The 25,481-nt window shown below is 49.1% G+C and overlaps 2 protein-coding genes across 8 annotated transcripts in view; one reads left to right on the forward strand and one right to left on the reverse strand.

Moving 5' to 3' along the window:
- The first annotated feature begins 2,760 nt into the window (after nt 1–2,760).
- tnfsf12 (TNF superfamily member 12) lies at nt 2,761–9,716 on the forward strand. Its single transcript, XM_066722616.1, has 6 exons — nt 2,761–3,303; nt 5,087–5,168; nt 6,274–6,318; nt 6,609–6,626; nt 6,773–6,900; nt 6,989–9,716. The coding sequence occupies exons 1-6, from the start codon at nt 3,130–3,132 to the stop codon at nt 7,241–7,243; spliced, it is 702 nt and encodes a 233-aa protein (XP_066578713.1). The 5' UTR covers nt 2,761–3,129; the 3' UTR covers nt 7,244–9,716.
- A 1,740-nt stretch (nt 9,717–11,456) lies between these two features.
- The window catches only part of chd3 (chromodomain helicase DNA binding protein 3), a 33,078-nt gene continuing 19,053 nt past the window's right edge, over nt 11,457–25,481 (reverse strand). For 4 of the 7 annotated variants that reach the window (XM_066722547.1, XM_066722545.1, XM_066722546.1 and 1 more), the window contains exons 29-40: nt 24,974–25,118; nt 24,583–24,757; nt 24,295–24,437; nt 23,941–24,175; nt 23,745–23,849; nt 23,451–23,576; nt 22,996–23,104; nt 22,677–22,809; nt 22,149–22,344; nt 21,542–21,705; nt 21,108–21,234; nt 16,303–19,320 (exon numbers count right to left, since the gene is read on the reverse strand). In XM_066722547.1, coding sequence (XP_066578644.1) covers nt 19,115–19,320; nt 21,108–21,234; nt 21,542–21,705; nt 22,149–22,344; nt 22,677–22,809; nt 22,996–23,104; nt 23,451–23,576; nt 23,745–23,849; nt 23,941–24,175; nt 24,295–24,437; nt 24,583–24,757; nt 24,974–25,118 — 1,864 coding nt within the window. In that variant the 3' untranslated portion in view covers nt 16,303–19,114. Of the gene's footprint in view, nt 13,490–16,302; nt 19,321–21,107; nt 21,235–21,541; nt 21,706–22,148; nt 22,345–22,676; nt 22,810–22,995; nt 23,105–23,450; nt 23,577–23,744; nt 23,850–23,940; nt 24,176–24,294; nt 24,438–24,582; nt 24,758–24,973; nt 25,119–25,481 lie in introns of those variants that run through there. The other 3 variants (XM_066722550.1, XM_066722549.1, XM_066722551.1) reach the window with 3 other exon arrangements.

Genomic DNA, 25,481 nt, shown 5'->3' on the forward strand with positions numbered 1-25,481 from the left:
TATACTTTCAACTGGTAAAGTTTCATTGTGATATGAGTAAAGGAAAGCAAAAGCCTGTGGTGTCCGGTCTTAAAGCAACAATAAATGACTGACTGTTTGACAGAAATGTGTTCTGTTTTGCTCGTTTAGGTTATGGTGTTGGTCATGTGGACCACAGTTTCATTCACATTGACTTAGCAAACGAGAAAAACTGTTTTATTATTAATATTATTATTGCTGTTGTTGTTGTTGTTGTTGTAGTGGTGCTGTATTGTGGTAAAAACAAAGTAAAATGCAGTTTGGTGTCCTGTGGTAAAATCACAGTGATGTGTAGTGTACTGCTGTTTACCTCGGCTGAAGATCCCATAGGAACCAGCACTGTTTTACTGACATTAAAATGCAACAGAAACCACACAAATTATCTGACTGACTGACTGACACACTGACTGACAGACTGACTGACACACTGACTGACTGACTGACTGACTGACTGACTGACACACTGACTGACTGACTGACTGACTGACACACTGACTGACTGACTGACTGACTGACTGACTGACTGACTGACACACTGACTGACTGACTGACTGACTGACTGACTGACACACTGACTGACTGACTGACTGACTGACTGACTGACACTGACTGACTGACTGACTGACTGACACACTGACTGACTGACTGACTGACTGACTGACTGACACTGACTGACTGACTGACTGACTGATACACTGACAGACTGACTGACACTGACTGACTGACTGACACACTGACTGACTGACTGACTGACTGACACTGACTGACTGACTGACACACTGACTGACTGACACTGACTGACTGACTGACTGACACACTGACTGACTGATTGACTGACTGACTGACACACTGACTGACTGACACACTGACTGACACACTGACTGACTGACTGAGTGACTGACTGACTGACTGACTGATACACTGACTGACTGACTGACTGACTGACTGACACACTGACTGACTGACTGACTGAGTGACTGACTGACTGACTGACTGATACACTGACTGACTGACTGACTGACTGACTGACACACTGACTGACTGACTGACTGAGTGACTGACTGACTGACTGACTGATACACTAACTGAGACACTGACTGAGTGACTGACTGACTGACTGACTGATTGACTGACACACTGACTGACTGACTGACTGACACACTGACTGACTGACTGAGTGACTGACTGACTGACTGACTGATACACTAACTGAGACACTGACTGAGTGACTGACTGACACACTGACTGACTGACTGAGTGAGTGACTGACTGACTGACTGATTGACTGACACACTGACTGACTGACTGACTGACACACTGACTGACTGACTGAGTGACTGACTGACTGACTGACTGATTGACTGACACACTGACTGACTGATTTGCAAGTCACCATGGATAAAGGCAATAAATACATAAATGACAACATTATTATTATTATTATTATTATTATTATTTATTTATTTATTTATTTCTTGGCAGACGCCCTTATCCAGGGCAACATAGTGCAATACAAAGTGGAAGAATACAGTTCAGTACAAGGCATTACAAGTTCAAAAGCAATTCAAAGCATAATAGATTGTACAAATTCCAATTTACAGAAGAAAATACAGTAAGTGAGGTCATACATCCTGGACGGTAAAAGCTAAGGCTGTCAAGATGTAGGGTCACAGTCAGGGGCTACGGGAAAGGGAGCCAGGAGGAAAACAATAATACAAGTATTAGTAACACAAGAAGCACGATAAAAACTGTAAAGTGTTATCTTACAGGAGAATAAAGGGTCTAAAAGATGTGTCTTGAGTAAGTGCAGGAAGGAGGTCAAGGACGCGGCTGTTTTGACTTCAGTGGGAAGGTCGATCCACATCAACAACACTAATAATACAAATAAGAGTAATATTAGGAAGTACAGTATTAGAATAATGAAAATCCTCTATCCTTACACGAGATAGTATCAGATTGTAACACACACACGCCATTACTGCTGATTAACTATGTGTCAATGCTGCTACGTATAAACGTTACACTGACATTGACTCGTCAACTCTAACCTACATGGATACACGACTATAATCGGGAGTCGAGCGCCACCTGGCGGCAGCTGTTATAGCGGACCTCAAATCCACCTACCGGCCAAAACCCTGCCAGGGCCGGGACAGATACGCTCTTATCTGTTTGTTTATCGTGTAAATAGGAAACGGGTTTTAACGTCGCATTGCAGACGAGAGAGAGAATGAAAACAAAGAACAAAGAATGTAAACAGGCTATATGTAAAAGGATCAACGTTTCCCATCACGTTGTCACTGTTTTGGCAACGTTTTGTTCTGGTGCAGGTCAAGGATAAACACATGCGACTATTTATCCCAACTGCGTTTTTACAAACAGACAGGAGGAGATGACCGCTTCACATGCTTTACAATAGGAATCCATCAAACAGTGCCCAATTAATATAGCGCCTTTTGCTAAATGAATGGCCAACAAGAGTGTACAGGGGTCAACCTATACATTGATTGAGTAGAGGAGGGTGAAGTGATGAAGAACAGAGTGTGTGACAGTGTGTGTGTGAGAGAGAAAGAGAGAGGGAGGGAGGGAGGGAGGGTGGATGTGTGTGTGTTTGTGTGTGTGAGAGAGAGCGCAACTGCGACTGGAGAGGGAGACAGAGAGAGGTGTTTTTCTCTCTCTCTCCACTTGACTTAAAGCAGTCGGCAAAGTGACAGGATCCTTCTGAAGGGAGAGAGAGAGAGAGAGAGAGAGAGAGAGAGAGAGAGAGAGAGAGAGAGAGAGAATAAGCGGAAATCTCCCCCCACACTGTCTCAGAAGTGCGCATGCCTTTGCCGCTGCAGAAGCAACTGAACTTTCCTTGTGTCTGGATTATTCTCACCTTAGAAAAACAAACCAGAGACACTTTTGAGTGCACTTTCCGCCTGACTGTTCCTGTCGGTGTGTCATTGGGGTCTGTGCTGTTGCGGTGGGGGGGCGCATGCATTCCTGAACAAACCCAGCAGCGACAGACACTTTAAATCTGCACAACGCCAGGGCACTGACACGAGAAAATGTGCCGCTGCACCCCATATATACAGACTTGGAGATGTTAAGGGACCAGCGAGGGACAACATGCAAGCCGTCCTGCAGCGGAGAAGGAGACAGTACAGATCCGCCTTCTGGGGAGTCGTGGCCGTAGCTGCCCTGACGCTGGCCGGCCTGAGCGTCGTCCTGTCGGCGTGGTCCTGGGCACATAGCCGGGACCTGTCCCGGTCCTTCCAGACCCTGCAGGGGCAGTTCGCGCAGGTAGATCTCTCTCTCTCTCTCTGTAGTTTCACAGCAGCGCACTGTGGTGTTACTACTAGCAGTAGCAGCAGTGGCAGTTGTTTATTTACTTGTAGTAGTGTTGGAGTAGTAGCAGTGAAGTCGTGGCATTGTTGTTTATTCATAGTAGTGTTCGAGTAGTAGTAGTGAAGTATTGGCACTGTTGTTTATTCGTAGAAGTGTGAGAGTAGTAGCAGTGAAGTAGTGGTGCTGTGGTTTATTGGTAGTAGTGTTGGAGTAGTAGCACTGTTGATTCGTAGTACGTTTGGACTAGTGCGCAGATTCAGCACAAGACGTATTTTGATGTTGAAAGACTGAAGACTAAGTTTGGAGACCCGGATATTTATGAATGAATTCATTGATATTAATAATAATCATAAGAGAGGGCGGGTGATGTGGAGCTGCTTCCACCTGTATAGCGGAGCCGTGGGAATGGCATGGGAAATTATACCCATATTACGTAAGGGCCACACCCACCTGGTGCATATCACCTAAGGGCCACACCATATAGAGATAGTGACAGCGTTTCTGGCTGCTTCAATCCATCGCCATCGCGTTATGATTTTGTTTAAATTTCTTTGTTTAAAACATTATTTTCACAGATGTATCTTAAATCCATTTTTTTCTCTCTGCAGATTCATGAAATAATGAATCCCTTTTCCCACAAATATATATTTATTTTGAAAAATAAATGTTTGACCACATCCTAAAGCTGGGTTTTGCAACTTTATAAACATATAAACATATTTTGCGATTCCAGTTAAATATTTGTTTGTTTATTTAACTAATCCAGAGTTAGGATTTGGTTCTATATGTAGTGAAACAGTACATTTATTTTCCCAAAACAGAGATTTTACATTTATTTCAGAATGGTCAATGTATATTTCAAATTGAAATATTTATAAATGTGTAAAAACAAAAAAGGCTTAATCATTAAATGTTTGGCATTTGGCACCCTGTCATTTGAACTTTGTCCCAGTGGCGGCCTGCAGCAGCCGACTCACTGCAGACACATCCAGTGCGTGTGTCCGAGCAGACCACCGCTCACTAACAGGTGGTCTTGTTGCAACAGCGACACACGTGTCCGCGCTGGCGTCACGAGCGGCTCGGAGGACAGGAGTGGGGCTGCACCTGCCTGTGGGTCACAGGTCAGACCCACTTTCTCAGTGCCCACCGCCATTGCAGCTTTAGCGGACCCCTCGCTCTCTCTCTCTCTCTCTCTGCGTTGTCTGTATCTCTTTCCCTGTCTGTTTCTCTGTCTTCTGTCTGTCTCTCTCTCTCTCTTTGCGCCACAGGTGGTGTTCCAAGCACGAGGAAGAAGATTAAGATCTGTCAGCTACAACTATAAACAACAAACCGGTTTCTGGGGGGGGTTGTGGTTGTGTGGTTGTGTGGTTGTGTGTGTGTGTGTGTGTGTGGGTGGCTTGGGGAGTCTGACCTATAAAAATGATCATAATAATAACAATAACGATGATAATATGACTTGATGATGGCAGAATCACTGTCTGCAGGTGTAGGTGTTTATATTGGCCTCCATGGCTTGGCTCTGCATCCCTCCCACTCTCTCTCTCTCTCTCTCTCTCTCTCTCTCTCTCTCTCTCTCTCTCTCAGGTTTATTGGCATGACAACTTGCCTTCGGTGTTGCCAAAGCACTGACAGACACGTCCGGTGTTCAGGAACAGAACAATGGGAACAGTTTTACACTACAACATTTATTTAACGTCTCTCTCTCTCTCTCTCCCTCCTCCCCTCTCTCTCTCTTCAGGTGAATGCACAGCGGGAAGCCGTGGTGCAGCTGCTCTTGGAGAAAAGTGAATTACTGGGAAGCCATCGAGTCAAGAGGAAAGGTATCGGTATGGAGAGAGAGGGAGGGAGAGGGGGAGAGAGGGAGAGATGAACACACAGAGGCACAGAGTGAGGGGGAGTGAGAGGGATGGATGTATGGATGCATGTCAGACTGACCTCCTAGTGGTCCCATTGGGGGAGGCATGTTGACAAGCAGCCCCTGTAGGTATATTTTACAGACTCGGATACTCCTGGAGAGCAGTCTCAGAAACGCACAACTCTCCCACCGCTCTGACACCAGTCTCGGGTGCAGCGAGGGTCCCGGCAGCGCCCCGCAGCCCTGGACGAGGGGCCCCCCACTGGAATCTCTACCGTATCTAAAGTATCACAGACTCCAGATTGATTTGGGATGCTTTTACTCCACTGAATATCAAATCAAATCGTTTAATTGATGATTATTTCTACTATTATGATTATCGTTAGTAGTAGCAGCAGGATATAGTTGAAGTTATTTAGATGTCATGCGTTCACGGACGTCCCCTTTTTCCCGAATCTGTGCCGGTGAAAGAAAGAGAAGTTGGCACAGGAAGCCGAGGCCATGCTTCTGCTTTGCCACCACAGGAAGAGACAAAAAAACGGACAAATATGTAAAAAAAAAGAAGAAGAAGGGGGCGGGGGGGGTTCCTAGCCCGCAGTCAGTTTGTCGACCTGGAGTGACTCCCAACGCTTTCACAACTTCCCCTCGGCGTCCCGCTCTCCCTCCGCTTATCTGAGATATTCGCTTTTCAAGAGGGGCATCTGTGTCCATCCATCCCCCCCACAGTACGGTATGCGGCCACACACGGAGACACTTGGCCCAGCGTTGGTCAGTGTGGGGTTTTGTGGCTTTGAGGATATTTTCAGTTTTTGGCGAGGACTTCAGAGAAAGCGTCCCCCCCTCCATTCCTCACAGCCTCCCTTTGCTCTCTTGATATCAAACCGCAATCCCTATCAGGGCCCCCGTACCTCTGCCCCGATTAGGAGGCCAGTTGAAGTGGTCTGGTTTCCTGTCACAGCAAAGGAGCAAAACACACACACTGACACACACACGCACACTGACACACACACGAATTATTTATACAAATGTATTTTTTTCCTTGTCTTTCTTTCTTTGCTGTCGATCCCAAGCACGAGCTAAGAACGGCCACAACAGAGTCGCGTCTCACTTTGAGAGTAAGTGCCCTGTGTGCCCAGTTGTGTGTGTATGTGTGTATCTCTGTCTCAGCACAAACACACGTACACACAATTACACACGCTCACAGACACAGGTAGGCTCACATACATGTGCACACAAACACAGACACTGTCTTGTCTGTCTCTCTTTCTGTCTGTCTGTCTAGGCTTACTCACACCTTATATGGTAGTATGATTCTTTGTGAGGTGTGTTTGTCATTCAAGTATTAATGGTATTGCTTTTGTGATTGAATTTGTGATGTTGATTTTTTGTAATTTTATTTTTACAGTCAAGTCCAAACAAGAGGGTGAGTACATTTTTATTACTATTGCATGTGTTGATACCTAGACTGTATGTTCCATTTTTGCCACGTGTGTGCATGCTCTGTGCCGTGTGTGTGTTGTGTGATGTCTGTGCTTGTCTGCATGCGTTCAGCTGTGTGTATCATTGCAGCTGATGATAAAGGGGTGATCAAGGGCTGGGTGGAGCAGGACCTGAATGTCACCAGCGCTGTGCACTACGACGCCACCACCGGCACCTTCACCCTGGAGAAGTCTGGGCTGTACTTCGTCTACTGCCAGGTGAGCAGAGAGGAGGAGATCCGATACAAGCAGTCTGGACAGAAACGCAGGGCGATTCATGAACTTCTCCCTCTCTTCCCCCCTGCAGGTGCACTTCAACGAAAGCAAGGCTCCCTTCGTGAAGCTGGAGGTGCGCCGGGGGCAGGAAATCCTGCTGCGCTGCCTGGAGGGGTACAGCACGGCCCCGCCCTCAGGCTCGCACCCCTTTCACTTCCTGAAGCCCTGCCAAGTGTCCGGCCTGCTGCGGCTGGCAAAGGGCGTGGAGCTGAGGACCAACACGGGGGACCGCTTCTCCCTGCACAACAACGGCAACCACTACTTCGGCCTGTTCAAGGTGCAGTGAGGGACGTTAACTCCTTCCCCGCCACCCCCACACCCCTCCCCGGACACGGGGGAGAGAGTGCAGAGCACAGACTTCAGATGTGTGTCGGTCACTTCCTGTATGGCAGCACGTGCCTGGCCCTGCCCCCTGGACCCAAGGAGCATCATCGGCTGCTCTGATTGGCCGCTCTGGAGTACATTATTTTTATTTTGGAGTCTACCCCCCTCCCTGACCCCCACCACACAACCTTTAATGGGAGAATTGGTCTGAGTCCAGTTGAACAACATACCCCCCAAAAAAATCCCCAAATGCCCATTTGTCCACATCTGTGTAAAAACCGGCGAATCAGGAAACTCTGGGACATGATTGGGCACACCCACTCCTCAAGGGATACAGCATTTTTTTAAAGACGCACACAGGTAGCCACATAAACACGTATACACAATTACACACATGCACACAGGCAGGCCCACACACACACACGATCACAAAGACACAGATAGGCCCACACACGTGTACACACAATTACACACGCACAAAGACACAGGTAGGCCCACACATGAGTAACACATACATACACACGCACGGCAATCGCACTAAACCGAAAAAACAATCTGACTGTGAACACATTTGAAGGAGTCCGACACGTCTGTATACAAGAAATCAAAGCCGCAGCCCACAGAGACAAAGGGTGTGCGTCCCTCTCGTCCGGGTGCCCAGGGCGCACCAGCGGGTCTGGGGTCGAGCGGAGACTGAGCAGCACCAGCCCAGACCCCCTTGAACTCAGATTCCTCTCGCACCAGATCTCGGTCACCGCCCCCCATCGTCACCGTCTCGCTGCTGGAACGGCATTGGGGTTCGAGTATATAGGTCGTACCAAAGACCCTGTTGATTTACTGATATTGTGACTTTGTCCCCTGAAACGGGTACGGTTGCCGGCTCCAACTCACTGTCACACTGGACAAAGCGTGGGCCACAGATCGGACACACTGTGGCCCCGTATACCGGGCCTACGAACGGCAGATGGACGGACCCACCGCCAGACGACACGAGATAGGGTGTCTGCACGCCTTCACTGTACCGAGCTCTCGCACTCACGCATATGTAGACAGTATATTTTTTATTATCGCTTGGCAATGTAACCAAAAGTCCCCAAGGATACAGCAAGAAAAACTCCCCAAAACGCCCGTTGTGAGGACCTGAGGGCTGAACTCCTCCGTGTGGAGCTGAACTGCGGAACAGGACTGGAGTGTCTGAAATCTGTGGCTGTTCAAAACGGGGATGAAAGCACGAAGAGGCGGACGCGTCCGGCGGAGGTGACGGAGGACGATTCTTGGTGGGTTACTAGTGAATCTCGTGCATGTGGATTATGCAGTTTTCTTTCTTTTATTTCCAGAGCTTAAGAGGGTGCCCTGCAAACCTATCGATGTAATATACGAAAAAATCATGCACAATCCAGACAGAAATTGAGTACACTTATGAATGGCTGAATAATCGCACCTCTCCGCTACGCAATTCCTTAAAAAAGATCCAATCCCCGTGTTCGGCCATTTTCAGGTCCCGACTCGAAGGCGTGGTCGGAGTTACAGAGAGAGGGTCTGTACGGCACCCTGGAACACAACAGCTGGTCTGGTGTCTGCAATGGGAGACCGTGACAGCCACAAAGCCTGCTCTGCTACAGCGCATGATCTCTGTCTGTCTGTCTGTCTGTCTTTCCGCAATCGTGAAACCATATCCACTCTTTCTCCCTCCAAGGATGGTTGTGTCCTGCTGCGCCGCAAGGCAGTCTGGGTAACCGCTGCAGTTCACAGCTCTTGAAGAAAAAAAAATGGATAAGGCCAAGTGTGAATGATATTAATACAAATAATAACAGATCTGTGAATAGAGGACCAGTGCTTGACTCAGCCTCATATGCCACTGCGTCACTGGTGGCGGTCGTGTTGTTTTCTTGTTCACGAGACAGAAATGTAAAATAGCCTTTTGCTGACTTGTTTCCTGGCTCTGAACACGAGGAATGTTCGGTCTATTTTTGACGGTCGCTTTGGAAACGCAGGAGTTTGGGGTTACTGGCGGACTCCGTATGAGCCTCGCCATTGGCTCCAGGATGTGTTCCAAGGCTTGCGACTGGCCAGTGCCCGGCCAATAGCGGTTAGGAAGCATATTGTTCAAGGTTCAGTATGCGTGTGTGTGTATATATATATATACATATGTACACACACACAAATATATGAGAGTATTGCAAGCCACACAAGGAATGGAAGCACTTCAAGACTGCCAGCTAACAACCAAGGCGCTATATTAATAAGCTGTATTAACGAGGGGGTGGGGTACGTCGAAGGGATTGTTATTCTACTGTAACTCTGTTGATGTTTTTGGTTTCATTTGATTGTTTTTTTTCCTCATACCACTTTTTTATTTTCCCCACCTGATTGTTATTGGTCATAGCTATATTTTTTATAAACCCTCCAAGTAATAAAACAATCTGGAGAAACTGTGTGTGTGTATGTGCTGATTGGTTTGCTGTGCAGTTCCAGTGTCGGACACAATAGTTCCCAGCATGCACAGCTCCCCAGGCTGACTTCCTGTTCCACTGTTATTATTCAAAGAAAGTGTTTTGCTTGACTTGACTGGGGTGTCTGACCCACAAGACCAAACCTGTCCGGTCTCTTACAGCCACGGTGACATCAACACATGCCATTGACATTCAAGGGGGGGGGGCATTATGAAATCTGTCCAATTTCTACCCGAGTAATGAAATCTTCTGAGCTTCGGAAGACAATTAAACAAACAAACGCTACACCTTCTTCATACTAGCAAGGGGGCGGAATGATTTGGTTGTTTTTTGTGTTTTTTGTTGATGCTTGTTTTCTTGAAACACTGTGCAGCTGGCCAGCAGGGGGCAGTCCGTACAAACTGGCTGGACTGTCTGTACAGCACGGGTGCCCCCCCCCCAGTCCTGGTCCTGACTGACAGACTGATACACTGACTGGAATGAACCCACCCCCAATTGCAAAATCTCATCTGCATCTCTTTCTCATGCACCCCACTGCCTCTCTGCCGGACTTTCACTTCCCCTCAATGTGATTGCGTGTGACACCTGACCCAATGCTTCCCGTTCTGTAGCCTCAGATAAAACCTTGACAGACTTTTTAAAACGCCCGTCCCTTTAAGGAGATTTTTTTTATTAATGAAAAACAATGTGACCTAAACCTCCGTGGCTCTGGCCTCTAGCAACAACCTGCTACAATGAATCTTCCTCCTTAGACAAACAACAAACCAGAACAAAGACACAAACTCACGAGAGTCGTATAGAGGCTTAAATCCGATCCCCGTGCTGATCAGTTCAATGTCAGTGTCGAGTCACTGTGACACGCAAGGTCAGTCATTGATTAATCATCACCTCACTGTGATCGATCCCAGCTCTGATGTCTCTTTATTTTATTAATTTCTTTATTTTTAAATCTGATGTGGGGGTCATAGAGACACCTCCCCCCTCCCCCCCCTAAAAAAAAAAGCATCCACGTTTTTTTTCTTAGCTTTTTTTTATTACAAACAAAAACAAAACAAAAAAAACAAGAAAACGCAACGAAAGACGGCGGTCTGGGCGGCCTCGACGCCACACATCGATCACCGCGGAACACTGACGACAACACTGGTGATTTTCCCATTAATGTAGACCTGGGGTGTCAGACTGCAGTCCTGGGGGGCCGCAGTGTCTGCTTGCTTTTGTTCCAACAGGAGCTCAAAATTAATTAATGTAATTATTGACGCAGGTTGGCTGGGTGTCATATTTAATTTATTGTAGACAATATCTTACAATTGATTGATGACTCAAAACACTGAATCTACAGAATGTCAGAGTCTGGAGAGAAGTGTTCAATTCATCCAGTTAATTGATTAATTAGACCAATTAATGGAATAAAACCCAGCAGACACTGCGGCCCCCCAGGACTGGAGTCTGACACCCCTGATGTAGACAATCGGAGGCCCTCACACTACTGGACTGCGTCCGTCCCGTCCTGTCCCGCCACATTGAGCCCCAAACTGCTACATCGAGCTTGTCACTGAGCCCCTCCGGTCGCTCAACACATGTAGCCAAGTTCAGTTTAGCACGAAACAATTCTGGCGTCTGCCCCCCCAACTGCCCTCCGTCTTCATCAACACAACTGTTTTCTGAATTTGGGGAGAAAACTAAAATCGCTGCCAGGGAGAGGGAATAGCTGCTGTGTCACAATTTAAACTTTTTCACAGGGTTTTTCTTTTAATCATCATTGATCAGAGACAAATTGGTAAATAGGTCTCGTTGTCTGTCATCTCTTTATGCATTTGATATCCTTTTTATTTTTTTAAGCTGTAGATATTTTATTTTGTTGCCAGTACTGGTGTGAAAGAAAATTATATTGTGTTTTTTTTTTCATTTTGTCTTTTTTGGTAGAAGCTTTTTTTATTTTTTTAATAATAACTGACATCAACAACAACGACAATAATAACATTAATAATATTATAATTATAATAAAAAAACACAAATAACAAAAGTTTAAATAGGCAAGGAATATCACAGAATTCGTAACCAACAAATGAACAAAAAAGCAAAAGCAAATATAGAAATGGGGGAGAGGGAGAGAGACTGAATGGCATCAGAGTTGAATACTGTGTTTGTTCTGTGTACAAAGGTGCTTAATCAAGTGTCTGGCATGAGTCACCCACGGGAAAAACTGGGGCCACCAATCAGCAATCTCTTGTTGGTGACGTCACCGATCTGCCGGCCAATCGGGGAACGATGCACGTTCGCCCCACAATCCTCTTCTCCCTCCCAGACCCTTTTCGAAGCTGCCGCCCCCTGCCGCTCTACGATAGGGCCCTATGCAAAGTGTCTGTCGGCAGCTCGGGAAAATTGTACCAAAAGTCATCTCCCTGTGGAGAATATTCACCGCACTCTGACCAGCTGTCTGTGGATATTCATACGTATATTTACAGTGTACATTCGCAATTATTATGCGTCGGGATCCTTTGCGGAATTGACTTGGTTCTCATGTCAGTCCTGAAGCAAGTTTTTTTTTTTCTTAAGTTATGTGCACGATCTATGTGTATTTTTCAATATAAGTTTATGTATTTAGCAATTTCCAGGGCTAGACAGAATGTGCAGGAAACGTGTCCAAATTGTGCCGAATGTCTTACGCAAATTCAGCGGAAAAAATCGGCATTACAGAATATACGGAATATATCATTCTTCTACAAAGACGTACAGATTGCGAGTGAGGTTTCAAGTCTTCGTCTGTAGAGCACTGATGGAAGGAACATAAAAGTAATCCCCGTCTTTATAGTTGCATGGAAATGATTGAGCAATCTCTTACTGTGCAGCGGACATGATTTTTTTTTTCGCCGGAGTCGTCTTCGCTATGCTCCCTTTTCCCAATCGCTTTGACACTGTAGTTTTGCGCCACGAGGTTTGATCGTTTGACGCCTCGGACACACGAGAGCTGGACCTCAGATCGAGGCGGGGAAACGCAGTCCGGATGTTTTCGGCGTACGCTACGACGACGTGGAAACGAGGTAGAATCTGTACCGTTTTATGGGTTAGTTTAATCGTGATTACATGATGCGATTATGCATGCAATTATGATATTACATTTGTTATGGTCATGGCGTGACCGATAATACTTTCATGCTGTGCGTCATTCTGCGCTAACTCTACTTCTGAAGGATTTCCTGTGGGTTTTCGTCTCAAATCCGGCCCTAGCTATTACCCAGATTTCATCGTCTGCTTCCCGTAAAACACAGAGAGCTGGTTTCCACGGCCCCAGAGGTAAGAATAGGGGTCCCCTCTGTCCTCTGACGTGGGGCGAGTGAACAGGCTGACCAGTGAGCGCTCTACGCTTATGTGTGTGTTGTTGTACGGTATGGGTGTGTGGCGTTCTTTCTGGAGGGCTTTTGGGACGGCTGTGAATCTGCTGTCCTGTCTGAGATTGTGTGGTCATTGCCGAGATGGACAGAATGCAGAGGGGGAATGGAGGGAAAGAGGAGACGGGGAAGGGGCTATGAAAGAGTGGACCTCGTCTGTGCGTGCGTGTGTTTGTGTGGGTGTGTATTGTGTGTGTATGAGGATACAGTGTGAGTGTGTGTTTGTGTGTGGGGGGTGGGGGAGGGTACAGTGGCATTGGGTTCAGTCATCGATGCAGATCACCTCTCCGCTCCTCATCTCCCTCCTCTCCTGCAGGATATCGGCCTCCCTCTCTCTCTTCACCGACACTGGGGGGCCATTCAGCACTGATAGAGCGAGAGAGAGAGAGGAGACAGTGTTAGCTCACCACACACCACCAGCACCAAACACCCCTCATCACTACCCTGTCCCCCCAGTGACCAGGACTCGCAGGGTCTCGACACATCTGGCTACACAACACAATTTGGCTCAGGATCAATCTCCGGAACTTTTCTTTTTCTGCGTCTGTCACTCAATCTCCCCTATCCCCCCTTCCGTGCCTCTAGCTTCCCTTCCCTGCTCCCCCATCCCGTCTGCTTTTCACTTGACGTTTGTGGGAAAGAATTCCTGAATACATTTTATTCTCATACAGAGAGAGAGAGAGAGAGAGAGAGAGAGAGGCAGGAGGCTGTGCTTAAATTGTTCAACATGGTCCTCAGTACTGGTTACTTCCCTGACATCTGGAAGCAGGGGCTGATCACCCCAATCTATAAGAATGGAGACAAATTCGACCCTAACAACTACCGGGGCATCTGTGTTAGCAGTAACCTGGGGAAGGTGTTCTGCAGTATCATCAACGCCCGGATACTGGCCTTCCTTACCGAGCACAGTGTCCTGAGTAAGAGTCAGATTGGCTTCCTCCCAAATCACCGCACTACAGATCATATTTACACCCTACACACCCTCATAGACAAACACGTCCACCAAAAAAGTAAAGGCAAAATCTTTGCCTGTTTCATTGATTTCAAAAAGGCATTCGACTCCATTTGGCACAAGGGACTTTATTACAGAATTCTTCAAAGCGGTGTAGGGGGTAAAGTCTATGATATTATAAAATCAATGTACACCGAAAACAAATGTGCAGTAAAAATTGGCAACAAAAGAACAGAATTCTTCACTCAGGGGCGGGGAGTGAGGCAGGGCTGCAGTCTGAGCCCAACACTGTTCAACATCTACATCAATGAGTTGGCAACGGTGTTGGAGCAGTCTGATGCCCCTGGCCTCACCCTAAATGACACAGAAGTCAAATTCCTGCTCTATGCAGATGACCTAGTCCTGCTGTCGCCCACAGAGCAGGGGCTTCAGCAAAACCTGGCACTGCTAGAGCAGTACTGTCAGTCCTGGGCCCTGGCAGTAAACATGAAGAAGACAAAGATCATGATTTTCCAAAAAAAGGCCAGACCTCAGGGAAACAAATACCACTTCACGCTAGATAACACTACCCTAGAACACACCTCACACTACACCTACCTGGGCCTGACTATTAGTGCGTCAGGGGGCTTTAACCTGGCAGTGAAGACGCTCAAAGACAAAGCAAGAAGAGCATTCTATGCAATCAGAAGAAGATTCTATAAAATTACTATTCCAGTCAAAATCTGGCTCAAACTAATTGACAGTGTGATCCAGCCCATTGCGCTGTACGGTAGTGAAGTATGGGGTCCACTCAGTCCACAGGACTACACTAGGTGGGATAAACATCCAATAGAGACCCTGCATGCTGAACTCTATAAAAACATACTGCAGGTGCACAGGAACACACCAAACCACGCATGCAGGGCAGAATTAGGCCGCTTCCCAACCCTCATTAATATAAAGAAAAGAGCACTGAAATTCTGGATGCACCTGAAGAAAAGTGAGTCAGACTCACTCCAGTACAAGGCCCTCCAAACCCAAGAGCTCAGCCCTGAAAAGAGTCCACTGAGTCAGCTGGCCCTGAAGCTCACGGCACTGACCCCCGCTAATACTGCGAACAGAGACCAGCTTCAGGTCAGCACTGCTTACCTGCCCCCAATCAGTCAACCAAATCATAAAGATAACCAAAACCTCCTATCTGGAACATTGGAACAATGAAACCAAATCCCAAAGTCAACTGGATTGCTATCGGGCCCTAAACAGAGAATACACCCTGGCAGAGTCTCTCTTCACTGTCAGAGATACGAAGCAGAGACGGATCCTGACCCAGTACAGGCTCAGTGCCCACAGCCTGGCCAGAGAGACGGGCCGACACAGGCAGAGCTGGCTGCCCAGAGAGGAGCGGCGCTGTGGTCACTGCGAGACAGGAGAGGTCGAGACAGAGATGCACTTCCTCCTCCACTGCAATAAATATGCCAAATTAAGGGACACATTCTTTAATAAATTCATAAATATTACAAAATCATTCTCTGAATTGATAAATGAAAAAAAAATAGCTATCCTCCTGGGGGAGGGACATACAGCCCCCCTGGCCGCCCAATATGTAGCCGCCTGCCACAGCCTGAGGGGCTCACTGTGAAAACATACATGAGCACCAGCTGTGACCTGATAACTATAAATAAAGTAAATGTACATGTCTATTAAGATTTTATTTATAAATTATAATGTTACTGTTTCATTTTCATTTTTTTCTTACCTTTTATTATTTTTCAATGTATGTATATAATATCAACTGCTTTGGCAACACTAAGAAACTGTTTGTCATGCCAGTAAAGCACCCTTGAATTGAATTGAATTGAATTGAATTGAATTGAATTGAGAGAGAGAGGGAGGGAGAGGTAAAAAGGCAAGGCACAGAGACTTCAGGGAAAAGTAGAGAAAGAGGAAGAAGGGGAAGGAGAGAAATCAAGGAGGGAGATGGAGAGAGAGGAGGCAGTCATAGATGGGCGAAAGAGAGAGGGAGAGAGGGGTGGGGCTGGGAGGAAGAGTGACAGAAAAACAAATTTAAGGGAGGAGAGGGAGACCATACAGACACACTGACAGAGGGGAGAGAGAAAGAGAGAGAGAATCTGACTACACCTCCACAGAGGACCCTTCAAGTAGGTGTCCCAAGAGGTGCCTGGCAGAAAATACAATATCATCAATATCAACATCATGATGTAATAAAAAGGCAAGATTCCTCAAAAAGAACAGTTGTGGCAGCCTTTTTAATGACGCTAGCTTATTACATGTACATTCAGTTAATACAAAAGAATAAAACCAATACAAATTCCTCAAGTTTTTTTTGTCGTTTTATGATTTTTTTAATACAAACTGGCTGTATTGACCAGGGTTCTCCAGCTACCGATGAAACGGGGAGGAGAGGGAGAGGGGGAGAGCGAGGGAGAGAGAGATGCGGAGAGAGAGGGGGCGGGGGAGGGAATGAGAGGAAGAGGGAGGGAGAGGGAGAACACCACACCACACTTCCACCCCAGCCTTTAAAAGAACAGCTTACAGGACGGCTTTCTGCCCCTAGGTGTCTATTTACTTCTGGTCCACCCCCACCCAATCCAAAACCCCAAAACACATCCTACATCTTTTGATTCCCAGCGATCAGATTCCACACCATTAGAAACAGTGAGACAGAGAGGATGCGAGATAATGGGCATCATTAAAAGAACAACAACAATAATAATAAAAACAGTCACAATAATAACTGGTGCTTTGTGGATATTCCTACTTCCCCACTTATACAGTTAGCCAGGTGAGCGTTACATCCTACAGAGGTCACCTGAATCCAATGGGACTGGCCACTCAACCCTACGTAAAGCGATTGTTGGCTGGACAGTTGAGTGCCAAGGAAGTCTGCGGGTGCCTGCCTACAGATCGATGACCCAAGATGGAAAACAGGAGACACTTCTTCACACAGAGAGGCGTCACAATCTGAACAAACTCCCCAGCGATGTGGCTGAAGAGACAATTTGGGAACATTAAAAATCAGACTGGATAGGATCCTCGGATCACGTTATTAATGGACACCAAACGAGCACGATGGGGTGAAAGGCCTCCTCTCCTTTGTATACTTTCTTATGTTCTTCTTAACAGAGTGGGCAAGACTCACTCATTCCCGTTTCCCACTACGTTTCAAATGCTGACCATGAAATAAATAAAGAAACGTTGCTGGGAGGTTTCAGAAGCTTTTCTCTAGATTTCGCCAGGAAAGAACGACAACGTCGGGGGCGTTTCGGGGTCTTGCAATATGAGTTACTGCAGCATCAATTATTAGTGGTTGTGTGGGCAAGGGGGTTAACAGATTGGATGGGGGTTACCCAGCCCAGGGAGGTGTTTACCCCATGTGCACAATGCCCTACTACACCATGGGAAAGCCAGCCATATCTGCCAGGGCATGAGCTTTGGTCCCAGCTGGTTCTCTCTCTTTCTCTCTCTCTCTCTCTCTCTCTCTCACCGGCACAAGTGATCAAATGAAATAAAAAACGGAAAACAAACTAACAAACAACAGGTGGACATCGGGGAATCCCCATTGCAGTTCTTTAGCTACAGTACGCTCTGCCACTCCGCCTGGTCCAATACCTGCATGTGTTGCATTATGCGCTCTGTGCTGTGCCGAGTGTCGCATTATGTGCTCTTTGCCGCGTGTTGCGTTGTGCTCAGTCCTGTGCTGAGCGTTTGCGTTGTGTGATCTGTAAGGAGTGTTGCGTTCTGTGTGTTTGCGTTGCGATATACTGTGTGTTGCACGTTGCGTGCTCAGTGCTGTGCAGGGCGCTTGCGTCGAGTCATGTCGTGCTGTGTGTTTGCGTTGTGTCATGCTAAGCTGTGTGTTGCACGTTGTGTCCTCAGTGCTGTGCTGTGTGTTGCGTTGTGTCCTGCTATGCGGTGTCTACTCTCTCCTTGCATCCGGCCCTGACACAACAACCCCGTGTCCCTCTTTGGTCCCTGGATAAGAAGACTAAACAATCACAACAGAAAAGCCCTCCTCTCCCCAGGATGTTTACTAAAGCGCCTCCCAGTAGGAATACCCAGAGTGCACCAGGCTCAGACTGGACTCGAGTGGGCTGGACTGACAGGACGCAACTGAAGGCCAAATCACTGTGGCACGACGACCACTACTCTCGATGCTAGTGTCATGGTTTTAGTTTGTTTTACAGCTCCTCAACCAATCAGGACGTGCGTATGAAACCTCGGCCCTAAAGATGGCCGACCAGGAACCAGGAAACAGTGGGAGGCGGAGTAATATTGACAGGGATTGTAAAGACGGGTGGAGGACGGACAGCGCTCTTTGGGGCGGACCCATTCAGTGAGTGTGTGTGTGTGTGTGTACATGGGTTATATGTTCCTACACACACACACATACAGAGACACCCACACAGACACTGACACACAGAGACAGAAACACACACACCCAGCTGCCAAGTGGTCCTTTCGTGTCTTTTTAGCTTCTTGTCATTTTTGGGATCTGTGCAATTTGTCCAAAACATCCCTCTCCCTCTCAGACCAATCAGTCCAGGGTCGTTTCATCTTTCGGGGATGGTGGTGGTGGTGGTGGTGGTGGGGGGGGAGGCAGACGTTTCCAAAGAGAGGATGGGGGTACAGTCCTCTTCCAGGGTTTGTGAGCGACCAACAAAAAAACCCAGACATAAAAACAAAAAAACAGAGAGACAGAGAGATGGAGAGAAAGGAATGTGGACTTCGTTGCGGGGGAGGGGGACAAAAATACAAAAAACAAATACAAACCCCGCCCCCCCCCAGTCTTCATCCAGGACAGCTTCCCAAAACTGGCTTTTACAAACTATGTCACTTTGTTTCGGGTCTCCATCCTCAGGGCGATCGGTTGGGCGTGGGGGTGGGATGGGACACAGGAGAGAAGGGGACACAGATCAGTCTTAAACAGGGAGGGAGGGGTCACAGATCGCTCTGAGTTGGGGGGGTGGGAGAGTGGGGGGGGTTGTTGTTGAGTCGGTGTCGGTGAGGCGGTGGTGGTGGTGGTGGTGGGGGGGGCGATCTCACGGTTTCTTGGGCCGGCCGTTGCGCGGTAAGTTCTCGACCGTGTTGCTCAGCCGGTACTTGACAATGATGCTGTGAACGGTGGACTTGGGCATCCGCAGCTCCTGCCCGATTGACCCTTCCGACTTGCCGTCCTTCCACAGATCCACCACGCGTTGGCGCTGCAGGATATCATATTCCTTGGTCTTCAGGCAGGCGCTGGCTTCTGTGGGGCAGATAAGTCACACTTGTATACGGGCAAGGGCACAAGGGCAGGTGAGAGCAAGGTTTAAAAAAAAAAAAAAAAAAAAAAAAACATTTGTCAAAAAAAAGTCCCCCCTCCCACAAAAAAATAGGCCACATCCACCCGTCACAGAGTTTAAATTTCTGTTTTCCTTGGCTTGCTTTCTTATTTGTTGTTTTTTGTTTGTTTGAAATCCCAATCCTGGATTTCGAGACTTCCTCTGCCGGCAGGATGTGGTTTTTGCCGTCGTTTGAGTTGTTGTTTTCTCTGTTTCGTTTGGTCTCTTTCCCTTCTTCTATTTCTCTTTTTTTTTTTCCTCCTCTTCCAGACTCAAGCCGGGTTAAGAGTTCCCAAGGTGAAGGGGGGGCGTTGTTGTGCAGGTGAATAAAATCAGACACACATAAAATCTCTCACAAACACACACACACACACACACTCCACTACAGAGCAATTCAGAGCGGCCAGTCCGGCTCGGCCCCCTTCTCTGGGTTGTGGGAGGTGACCGATGACCCCCAGAGAAAACCCAGGCAACTACGGGCGAGAGCTGGCCCAGGCAGCGGTGCTGACCCGGACGGGCTCGAAACGAATGAGAATCCAGTCAAAATGAGCAATGGAGTCTTGTGTCCCGCTGGAGGTGGCACCGGTACCCGCCTCTGTGCCCACTGTGGGTCCAGGCTGGGGTACCTGGGCACAACTGGAAAGGATTGGCATACCCTCGATTCCGTCCCCCCTCCCACCATTAACGTATCCGGTTGAGTCAAATGTGAGCTGGAGACAGAGAGTCACACAATAGTGTCCTACAGCTCCCAGAAAATCCCCAGAAGAGAGAGAGAGAGAGAGAGAGAGAAAGAGCAGAAGGACACGGAGAAAGAAAGAAGGGGCGAAAAACAGCAAATTGTGACCAATGGGCTTCAGAGTGGTGTGCAACATTGTTGCTCCCTTCTGACCCATTTCTTGTGAGGATTTCAGTCACTGTGTGAGTGTGTGTGTGTGTGTGTGAGAGAGTGAGAGAGAGTACCCAGGACAGAGGCAAACAAGAGACAGACCAGAGGACAGAGAGAATGAAACAAAATCAAATAATGCTTCGAGCCAAACTGCCAAAATGACTGGGCGGCCAGACCACTGTTTGTGCTGTCCCCTCTGTACCACCCGGGACAGGACACCGCTGTCCCCTCTGTACCACCCGGGACAGGACACCGCTGTCCCTGCCCGCTGCTGCATGGCTGCACAACCCCAAATCCAGGCACGTTTCGCTTGTTCTAACTAAACCATTCGTGCTGTGACGGGAACAAGATTTTTTTTTTAATCAAACTAGCAATCAACTAAAATATTGTCTGATATCAGAAGACACCTCTTACCTAGATTTACAACCTCGGGTCAACAAATTAACCTCACTGTTCTCTCTGCCAGGAACCCTCAGGTTCGAGGGGCTGATTACTGATCAATACTGACTCCCTGAAAAACAAAAATCTACAAATCTATTTATTTTTGAAGTTAAATAATTATTTAATCTAACTGGCAAACCTGAAACCGAAGTCTATTACCTGATTTAATGATTATTCATTTTATTTTAATTAAAGTTTTCCCATTTCGTTGCGACTGTCAATTTGTTTTCTCGTCATTTACGAATGCAGAATCCTATGCAGAGGCACCTAAAAATGGAGAAACCCAAAAGTATACTGTATACAGATAGAGGGAGAGAGACAGAGAGAGGGAGAGAGTGAGAGAGCAAGGGAAGCACCAAGCCCAAAACATTGTGGGTAACTGACCTGATATGAACGACCCGGGGGGCATCTGGGCGTAGTTGGCGCCCCCCAAGGGCACTGCGGCCGAGGGGGCGGGGGTGAAGGGGGCCCCGAAATTTGGCGGAGTGGCGTAGGGGCCTGGAGGGATGGGCTGTGTTGGGGGGAGAGAGAGAGAAAGAATGAGAGATTGTAACGCATGGTAGTAATGCTGCTCGGGACATGTAAACTTCGCAGTCTCTCTCTCTAGGGCCCAAGGAGTAGTCGTGCATCCCTGACATCAGTGTGTGTCGGCTAGGGTACGTCCCTCTCAGTTTGTGGGTCGAGTGGACGTATCTTCCACTGTCCACCTGTGAATGGGGGGAAGTGTGTGGGTCCCTCAGTGTCCAGTTGCGTGTCCCTAAGTCTCCCCTCTGCATGTGCCCCAGCGCCACCCAGTGCACGTCCCCCCCAGCTCTCACCGGGGGGACGTGGGTCTCGGTGCCCTTGCTGGCCAGCCGGCTCAGGATGCTCCTCTCGGACATCTGCAGGCGGGCGGCGATGGGGGGGATGCGGGACAGGGTGGCGGGCAGCCGGGTCACGTCCGCCTTCATGTCGCTCAGCAGCTCCTCCAGCTGGTTCAGCACTGCAACAGCAGCTGGGGTCACACTGGCGCTCGCCGCTGAACACACACTCTGGAGTACACACACACGCACACGCACACACACGCACACACACACTGGGGTACAGACACACAATGACAATCGGGGCCAAACACACACAGTGGAGTACACACACACTGGGGCTCAGTGCCGAATACACACACTGGGAGTACTCACACACTGGTATACACACACTAGCACTCACTGCTGAACACACACACTGGAGTACACACACACTGGCACTTGCCGCCGAACACATACACTATAGTACACACACAAACACACACTGGGGTTCAGTGCCAAACACACATACACTGGGACTCGCCACTGAACACACACACTGGGGCAGGGGGCCTAACACACACACACACACACACACACACACTAGCACTACACAGTCCCAGCGCAGTGTTAGGGTGGGGCTCACCCTTGTGCAGTACGGCGTTGGCCGGCTTGTTGCCCGCCAGTGACTCCTTGGACAGGTGCTGGTGGCTCTCGGCCAGGCACTCCACCTCGGCGAAGCGCACGTTCAGGGCCATGGCGGGGTGGGAGGGGTCCTGTGTCATGTTCAGGTACGCGGCCCGGCGCAGCTGCTCCTCGATCACCAGAGCCTGCTCCAGCAACTGAGAGGGACGGGCGGGAGAGGGGTTAACACTGATATACCTGCTCTAACAAATGACCGAGAAACAGGAGTGTGGAGGAGGGGGGGTGAGGGAGTGAGAGAGAGATGTGGGGACACAGAGGCAGCAAGCCGGTGAGAAACAGGAAGTGAACCATAGGAGACAGGCAATAACAGGAAGAGAACTTCACACTCATCAAAACACAGAGAAAGAGTCAACGTCAGCAGTTTTGACACATAGAAACTCACTCACACACACACACACAAGAGAGAGAGGCAAGTAGTTACATAAACACTGTTGGACTGGGTTGGTAGTGGGGGGGATTAATAATTTACCTTGAACCTCCTGGCCAGGAACTTGTTCTTCATCTCCAGGAAGTTGCCCTTGTTGGCCTCGGTCTTGAAGGGCTCGTTTACGATGGCAAACTGCGGGTCGTTCTGGACGTCCTGCCAGCGGGCGTAGCCGTGACTCGGGCCGGTCAAGGAGCAACACACCGGGCAGTGTGACACACAGAGAGAGAGAGAGATAGAAAGAGAGATGCAGAAAGAGGGAGAAGCAGAGAGAGAGTGAGACAGTCTAGGACTAGGGCTAATCTTAACCCTCTTCCCACATTCATACTAAGCATCAGTGACCGATCCGGTCCGTGAAGGATACAGCACGATGCCGGCCAGCAGCCAGTAGTCGTGGCGCCGGTGCCAGATCTCGTTCATCTTCCCCGAGGACACGGCCGCCCTCTCCTCATTCTGCCACAGCGTGTGGAGCTCTGTGGTGTCAGCAGAGGTCAGGAGAGGTCAGGAGAGGGGTGCGGGGACACAGAGGGACGGCCACACTCAGACTTACACACAGAGACAGAGAGACAAACAGGAGACACTTCTTCACACAGAGAGGCGTCACAATCTGAACAAACTCCCCAGCGATGTGGCTGAAGAGACAATTTGGGAACATTCAAAAACAGACTGGATAGGATCCTTGGATCACTTCGTTATTAATGGACACCAAACGAGCACGAAGGGGCGAATGGCCTCCTCTCGATTGTAAACTTTCTTAAGACACAGAGCAAGATGTACAGACACACACACACAGACCAGACACAGGCAATCACACGTTACCGGTGAAGCCGCCGTCGGCGATGTTGAACATGAATCGCGGCCGCTCGCTCCGCCCGTTGCCTTTCGCGACATCCTCCTTCGGCCCCTTGGAATCTTTCCCGGCATCCTTCTCCACTTTCACTTCCTCTGCGGAAAGAGAGAGAGAGTTTGAGAGAGAGAAAGTGAGAGTCAAAGACAGAGAAAGAGAGACAGAGTGTTTGAGAGATGGGGGAAGGGGGAGAGAGAGATTTTGAGAGCGAGAGAGATGGAGAGAGAGAAAGGCACAATTATACAGACAGAGGGACAAACAGGTACCTTTCTTGACCTCTGAGGCCTGCGTCTCCATCCCGTCCTGGGCGTCCGCTGTTCCCGTGCCGCCCCTCCCCTCCTCGCTTTTCTCATCCTCCGCCTTGTCTGCATCTGGCCAACGACAACAGGGCTGTTACCTTTCTGCGCCCCCCTCCCTCTACCACACAGTGAGGGCTTTCGCTCTTTGGTCGCGTTGCCGTACCTGGTCTCTCCTCCTTGACAGAGGGTGGCGCTGTGCCGGGAGTGGGCGGGGCAACGTCTGCCGAGCTCTCCGGCTCTCCGCCCTCCTCCAGCTTCTTGTCCTTTGTGGGGGGCGGGGCCTCCGATGGGTCAGGAGGCGTGTCTCTGCGTGCCTCCTCTTCGGACCCCCGGTCCTCGGTATCATGTTTCTCGCCGGGGGGTGGAGCCTGGGAGCCGTCCTCCGCCGCTATCGGAGGCTAGAGGAGATGACACGGGTTGACCGCACGGAGTATGAGCAAGCATGATGTCTGAATCAAAACAACACAAAAGGGAAGTGTACAGGGGACGCATTTGACCAGCGCACACAGAGCCTCACCACGGTGTCCGTACTGTCTCGGCACGGGTCCTCCCTCTCTTTCTCCCCGTCCTTCTCCTTCTCTCGCTCCGGCTGGCTCTCGGCCTCCTCCTTGTCTCCCTCCTTGCCATTCTTTTCGCTCTTCTCCGCCGGCGCCGGGGTAGCTGCCAGGGAGAGGGGGCCAGTCAGAAGCATGGTAATAAACATAATACATTTTGAGTAAGTACACTGGCAGTAGAGTGTGTGTAGAGTGCGTGTAAGTACACTGGCAGTAGAGTGTGTGGACAGTGTGCAGTAGGGAACAGGTACCCGGTTTGGAGGTGCAGGGTGTGTTGGTGCAGCTGGGGTCGGGCGTGGCCGTGGGGGTGGCCGAGGGCGTGGTCATCTTGGTGGGGGGGGGCGGGGAGGACGACTCGCACCCCACCAGGGAGGGCCGCAGCTCCGGCAGGCTCCAGCGCCCATTAATGTGCTCGAACTCCTGCACCTGCACAGACACACACACAGACGCACCTCACTGTCCTGTCCCATTGTAGGCCCAAACATCAGCCTGAACCCCAGCCCTGGACAACCCCAGAATGTCAAGCGAGGCCCCTGCGAATCCACACTCGATTCAGCCAGCTTGGTGGCCCCAACCTTAAGGAAAGCCTTAGCAAGTGTAGTAGTGCCCCCCTACCCCACCAGACCCCAGACTCCTCCTCACCTTCTTCTTGACCAGAGACATGACCCCGATGCGCGTCAGCACCGGCTGGCGGCACAGCCCCTCCCGCGGCACCCCATCGGCAAATGTCTCCGAGCCGTCGGCCACCGGCTCGCACAGGTGCCGCATGAACAGGGACACATAGGCCCTGGACAGAGAGAGAGGGACCAGAAAGAGGGACCGGAAAAGAGGGACCAGAGAAAAGGACCAGAAATAGGGACCAGAGAAAGGGACCGGAAAAGAGGGACCAGAGAAAGGTACCGGAAAAGAGGGACCAGAGAAAGGTACCGGAAAAGGGATGGGAAAAGAGGGACCAGAGAAAGGTACCAGAAAAGAGGGACCAGAGAAAGGCACCGGAAAAGGGATGGGAAAAGAGGGACCAGAGAAAGGTACCAGAAAAGAGGGACCAGAGAAAGGCACCGGAAAAGGGATGGGAAAAGAGGGACCAGAGAAAGGGACCAAGAGAGGGACCAGAAAGAGGGACCGAGAGAGGGACCAAAGAAGGGATTGG

Source organism: Amia ocellicauda, chromosome 14 (genome assembly GCF_036373705.1).
Source record: "Amia ocellicauda isolate fAmiCal2 chromosome 14, fAmiCal2.hap1, whole genome shotgun sequence".
Lineage (NCBI taxonomy): Eukaryota > Metazoa > Chordata > Actinopteri > Amiiformes > Amiidae > Amia > Amia ocellicauda.

Excerpts from the sequence above, each read along its gene's own strand:
- tnfsf12 (XM_066722616.1), top strand. The coding sequence starts at position 3,130 with ATGCAAGCCGTCCTGCAGCGGAGAAGGAGACAGTACAGATCCGCCTTC. Across the intron at positions 3,304-5,086 it reads TGCAGGGGCAGTTCGCGCAG|GTGAATGCACAGCGGGAAGC; the intron begins GTAGATCTCTCT and ends CTCTCTCTTCAG. Across the intron at positions 5,169-6,273 it reads CCATCGAGTCAAGAGGAAAG|CACGAGCTAAGAACGGCCAC; the intron begins GTATCGGTATGG and ends GTCGATCCCAAG.